Raw genomic sequence first — 6,000 nt, forward strand, 5'->3', positions numbered from 1 at the left:
AAGAATCTGCCTGCAGTGTGGAATACCTGAGTTCTGTCCCTGGGTTGGGAAGATCCCCTGGGGAAGGAAATGGCAACCCTCTCCGGTATCCTTGGCGAGGATTCCACGGACAGAGGAGACTGGCTGCAGTCCGTGGGTCGCAAAGAGTCGGACACGACTGAGCTGCTGACACCTTCACTTCGCTTAGCTCGCTGGCTCCTCCTCAGTCTTTTTTATTTAGACGTATTTATTTTTGGCTGCGCGGGGCTTCTCGCTGCTGTGGCTTCCCTTGTTGTGGAGCACAGGCTGCCGGCGCTCGGGCTCCAGTGTTTGTGGCCCATTTGCTCCGTGGCGTGTGGGGTCCCGACCAGGGATCAAACCAGTGTCTCCGGTATTGTGAGGCAGATTCCTAACACTGGACCACCAGGGAAGCCCCCGACTTCGTATTTAAAATCCAGTTTGAAGTCAGCTCCTCTGTAGAGTCTTCCTTAAACTTCCCTTGTGCAGAATGGCCTCTATTGCATGGATGGATGGATAGTTGACGGGTGAATGGGTGTATAGATGAATGATGAACGGATGGGTGATTGGATGGGTGGGTGGATGGATGGATGATTGGATGGGTGGGTGGATGGATGGGTAGGAAAGCTGTGAAGAAAGAAGTGATATCAGCAGAAAGTCTAGGTGCAGTGAAGGTGAGGACCAGGAGGTGGTTGTCAAGCTTGAGCTAACCTGGGAATGAAGGGAGCATGTTCACTGAAATCAGAGCCCCCAGGAAGTGTGGCTAGGCTGAAGTAGAAGTGGTCAGATCCACAGAGTGGGTGTGGCCTGGGATGTGGACCCCAGGTCACAGGAGAAGGATAGGGTGGCTGACCCCCTGAGCGCCATGCTGTGTCACTCCCCAAATGCCTTGCCTAACCCTGGTAGATGCCCGTGTCTTCCACCTCGGTCGTCCTCCTGTTAGATGCAAAGATCCTGAGACAATCCAGGCGCCGAGCGTGACCTGCATCTGAAGTTCAGCCTTCTGCTCCCTCTTCCCCTTCTCAACGCCCTTCTTCTCTAAAGCAGCGCTTAGCTTCCTTTAGTGGTCTGTTTGGCCTCTTAGCTGTTCACAGTCGGAACACTTAGCCAACAGCGTGACATTCTGGTCTTTAGGCATCATAGAATCTAAACCTCATGAAGTGCCCTAACAGTATATATTGAGATTTAAATATATTTTCTATACATCCAGAGCTCTCCTTTCTCATCCATGTTTAAGGCAATCTAATAAAAATATTCAGCATTTGCTCTATTTTTCAATCATGGAGGAATTCGGTCCTACTTGAACTGAAATTCATATTACACTGGAATGCTGTGGAGCTTTATGGTATCCAGTGCTTATTTCTGAGGGGGAAGCAGCAGATGGCCTTGTGATGGTTTTGTTTCTGACTCTGAAGATGGCTGTTTAATCCCTCTTTCACAGAGGAGGAAGTGGGGACTCAGAATTTCAGTAACCAACCTGGGATCATGCTGCTGACTGAGGTCGGCTGGACTCAAACCTTGTGTCCTGAAAGGGCTTCCCTTGTGGCTTAGACAGTAAAGAATCTGCCTGCAGTGCGGAAGATTCAGGTTCGATCCCTGGGTCGGGAAGATCCGGTGGAGAAGGGAATGGCTACTCACTGCAGTATTCTTGCCTGGAGAAATCCATGGACAGAGGAGCCTGGTGGGCTATAGTCCATTGGGTCGCAAAGAGTCAGACACGATTGAGCGACTAACAACAACAATATATACTTTCTGTTTATAATAATTAAACTATATATATATTTATATGTGTGTGTGCTGTGTGTGTGCTAAGTCACTTCAGTCATGTCTGACTCTTTGCAACTGTATGGACTGCAGCCCACCAGGCTCCTCTGTCCATGGGATTCTCCAAGCAGGAATACTGGAGTGGGCTGCCATGCCCTCCCCCAGAGCATCTTCCCAACCCAGGGATTGAACCCACGTCTTTTTGCATCTCCTGCATTGGCAGGTGGGTTCCTTACTGCTTGTCCCACCTGGGAAGCCCACATATTTATATATCATATATTAATTATTTGATATTGAAAGGGCTACAGTCCATAGAGTCGCCAAGAGTCAGACACGACTGAAGCAACTTCGCGTGCGTGCACGCACACACACAGTATGATGATAAGATATAGAAATAAATACGTGTCTGATCATAGCTTGCAGAAGTGTTGCCTCCACCTCGTTGCTCTCTGTCCTAAGCTAGCTCTCAGGCTCACTGAGCCTCTCACCTCTTTCCTTCAAGCCCCCTGAGCCCCTCTGAGCACTGCTCCAGGGATGGGTGCAGGTATCCCAGGCCACTGAGGCTGGTGGGCACCAGTGGTGGTCTCCGGCCCGGGGAGAGGAGACGGTCACACTGGTGAGGGACAGGAGAGTCTGGGGCCGTGCTCGCCACAGGGGCCATGGGCAAACCAAGGGTGGTGACAAGCCCCCGTCTTTAGCCAGGAGTTGACGATGTTTGTGGGCGTTCAGACAGGACAGAGCTGGGATGTCATCGCCAGGCAGGGGCAGAGAAAGGGTGCTGACAGCCCACCGAAGCTTCTGCTTATCTTTCCATCAGAGCTAGAGCCCTTGTTTGCTTAGAATAGCCTGGAATTCCACCCCACTGCTGGGCACCTTTGAAACACAAGCCCAGGGAGTGAAAGGGGGGATGGCCTGCCCAAATCCCTTCCACCATGAACTTGGTGGTCTTGACCGAGAACCGGCCACGGGCGCAAAAGGCCTTGGGCCCCTTTAGACCCCCCAGAGCCCTCACTGATCTCAGCATGGGTGTGAAGGGCCACGCTGGGTGCACATTTCCCAAGTGAGCGGCAGGGCTGTTTGTACAAACCAGCCTGCAGTCAGCAGTTGGACACAGCAAACAGTCTGCGTCCTGGCTGGTTCTCAGGCTCCAGGGTGTTGTTTGCAGACAGCCCTGCAGTGATGGGTGGTTCTTGAGCCCGCCTTCAGTGACGTCACGTTGGGCTTGGAAATTGTCATATGGCACAACCAGACAACCAGCTGCTCCAGCATACTCCTGTGCCACACAGCTTTGGGAAAGTCCTAATATCAGAGCCGGGGTGATGGAAGAGGGTCCCTCCTAAATGTCAATAGCTGTAGGGGTGGCACCTGCTCTGTGCCAGGCACGGGGATCTGCAGGGAGAGAGCTACTTCCTCCAGGAAGCCTTTGCTGACTCCCCCGCCTCCCTAACGTCCATCCTCACCCCCATCCTCACCCCCGCTGGACAGCGTGCGGACTTCTGTCAGAGCGTGGCACTCACCTAGGTCCACCACCAACTTTGAAACCAGGGTTCTGTTAGTTTTCTTGGCACCACCATGAACAGCACCTGGTACCCGTTGAGGAATGTGCGAGCGCGTGCAGAGGTGAGGCAGTGAGCCCGCCTGTCCGTCACGGAGGTGGCCCTGCACCCCTGGAGCTCACACCTTGGTGGACACCGAGCTGGGGGTGGGGTGGGTTGGGACCAGTCAGTGCAAAGCACAGGCTCACGTGACATCATCTGCTCGCTGAGGAATCTGAGGCCCCGAGAGGGTGGTGGGCTCTCCACGTCCAGCCAGGAGGAGAGCGTCTGGTCCCCGAGCACAGGGCCGTTCTCTCTGTGAGATGCTGGGTGCCCTGCGTGGGCAGGCGGTGACGTCAGGGTCCGGCCTGGAGACATGGAACTTTCAGGGACAGGACACTTGGGGTTGTTCCTCCTCCACTGCGACTGAGCTGAACGTACCCGCCCTTCCCTCTGAGCCCCGTCTGGGGAGGCCACCATCATGGCCTTTGCCGGGTCCCTGCGCTGGTCCAGGCAGACCCCCCCTGCCACCCCCCAGTAGCTTTACACGGCAGGCTTCTGCTTCCCCGGACAGACACCTGTCTCCCCCGTGCCGTCTGTCCTTCCGATTGCCCTGACCCATCTCTGCTGCTCAAGCTGGACTCGAGCTGCCTCTTGCTCACCAAGAACACTGGGCAAGGGTTCAGGTGTCACCCTTCAAAAAAGAGGTGTGGAGAAAGAAGGACCCAGGAGTGTGTCCCATAGGGAACCGGGACTTCTCTGCTCGGATAGAGGGTTTCCAGGCCCCCAGGACAGTCCTCAACGTGAGACTGGGGGAAGAGGCTCACACATGCTTTGTTTCTTCCCGTGGGTCACAAGTGGGCACAGTGGGTTAGGAGAGAGGGGGATGGGTGTCTTCTGGGCATCTGCTCCATGCCAGGCCCTTTATCTAGACTCTTAAGTTTTTGGTTAGGTAGACTGTGGTAGAGGAGGAAACCAGGCTCACAGAAAAGGAGCTGGCACAGAGCCTAAGGTAAGGGCTCCAAAGCCCATGCGCACAGACTCACTCACGGTGCGAGCTGCACACAGCGGACAGGCTGCAGTGAGCCCGCTGTCACTCATCCCTAGGGATGGTGGCAGAGCCTGGGGGTGATCACTTGGAAGGAGATGCAAGCACCTGGCTCAGGCGGGACTTGATGAGGTCCGAGCGCTCCTGCAGCTCTGAAATTCCCGGAGGGAAATCGTGTCCCCGGTCTCCACGTTGCTTCAGTCTCTGCTAACTCCCCAAACAACTTCTGCTCTCTCCCCAGGCGTTGTGCGCCAGGTGCGGCCCATCGTGGGCCCATTCCACGCCGTCCTGAAGCTGGAGATGAACTACGTGGTCGGGGGTGTGGTATCGCACCGGAATGTCGTCAACGTCCACATCTTCGTCTCTGAGTATTGGTTCTGAGGGGCCGGTTCGCAGCGCACCCAAGTCTGTGCCTCCAGGCCAAGTCATTGCCCTGTGATGACGCCCTGTCCCTGTTTGTACCACCCAGACGTATCTCGGTTTTATGTATTTGTTTGTAGTGTTAGGCCGACATGTATTAAGCTGGGCCAGATGAATTAAGTACATCTGTTGTCTTTTGGTGTTTAAATGATGAGTCCAATGACTTAACTGTTTGGTTGAAAACCTTGCTTCTCTTTTAACTCAAAGGTTAAGTTTTGCTCCCTTTTCCTGTCTCTGGGCTGGGTGTTGCTAAATGACCAAGGTGTGGGGGGGTAACATTTTTCAAGGGGCAGCTAAGTCCAAATGGCAAGAGAAGACCAGTTCTTGCCCTGATTTTATGAAATTTTGACATTTGGTACTTTTTTTTTTTGCCAATCAAGTTTTGAATATAAAATTCTAAAGACACGGTTACCAAAGCAGAGCAGGTATGATAAATTCTATCCAGAAGCAGCATGCTGCAGTGCCCCGGGAGCCCTTCAAAGGTCAATTAAATTGTGTGGAAACAGAAGACCCCCTGGTAAAGCCACAGCCTGTTAGGTTTGCGTGCAGCTCCAGAATTTCGCCAAAGCAGTCCCTGGGTTTTCTGCACCCTGCCTCCATCTTGTATCATAGGTGGGAAAATAAACAGCTTTGTGAGCCTCCTGATGCTGTGTGCATGGGAATCTTTTAAGAGGGGCGGTCCTGTCTAGCCAAGGGTTTGCAAATATTCCCCAAGACCTTCTCAAAACCCTCTTGCCTCCCAAGGCTCTGGGGTGGGGCCCAGCCTATGTATTGGGAACGCCTCCAACCCACATCATTTCTGACAGCTTGCCGCCCCCCACCCCACCCCCCCATCCCCAGGAAGCATGGCTCAAGCACACTCCACGCCCCAGGCTCGCCCCAGCAGGCGCATGACGGAGCTCTGCTGGTGGTGTCTCTCGTGGGTTTTCTGATCCCCTCTAGAAGCTGCCAGGGGGAGGTGAGGCTTCTCTTTCGTGGGAAGGAGAGACCACCACATGCACTGAATCCCCCTGCACTCAGCAGCCTGTGCTTCATTTATTCCGCCTGGAAACCCACCCACGTGGGTGCAATTGTGCCCGATTTAGAGACAAGCAAACCGGGCTCAGGGCTTGTCTGGTGGCTCAGCAGTAAAGAACCCGCCTGCCAGTGCAGGAGACCTGGACTTGATCCCTGGGTCAGGAAGATCCCCTAGAGAAAGGAGTGGCTACCACTCCAGTACTCTTGCCTGGAAAATCC

General features: G+C 54.0%; 1 protein-coding gene across 1 annotated transcript in view; it reads left to right on the top strand.

Annotated features, from left to right (window-relative positions):
• Positions 1-5,409, top strand: part of FBLN1 (fibulin 1) — an 81,516-nt gene extending 76,107 nt beyond the window's left edge. Inside the window, exon 17 of the mRNA XM_069586162.1 lies at positions 4,586-5,409. Coding sequence (XP_069442263.1) covers positions 4,586-4,725 — 140 coding nt within the window. The 3' untranslated portion in view covers positions 4,726-5,409. The remainder of the gene's footprint in view (positions 1-4,585) is intronic.
• Positions 5,410-6,000: the final 591 nt, after the last annotated feature.

The sequence above is a fragment of the Ovis canadensis genome, chromosome 3, assembly GCF_042477335.2.
Source record: "Ovis canadensis isolate MfBH-ARS-UI-01 breed Bighorn chromosome 3, ARS-UI_OviCan_v2, whole genome shotgun sequence".
In the NCBI taxonomy this organism is placed as follows: Eukaryota; Metazoa; Chordata; class Mammalia; order Artiodactyla; family Bovidae; genus Ovis; species Ovis canadensis.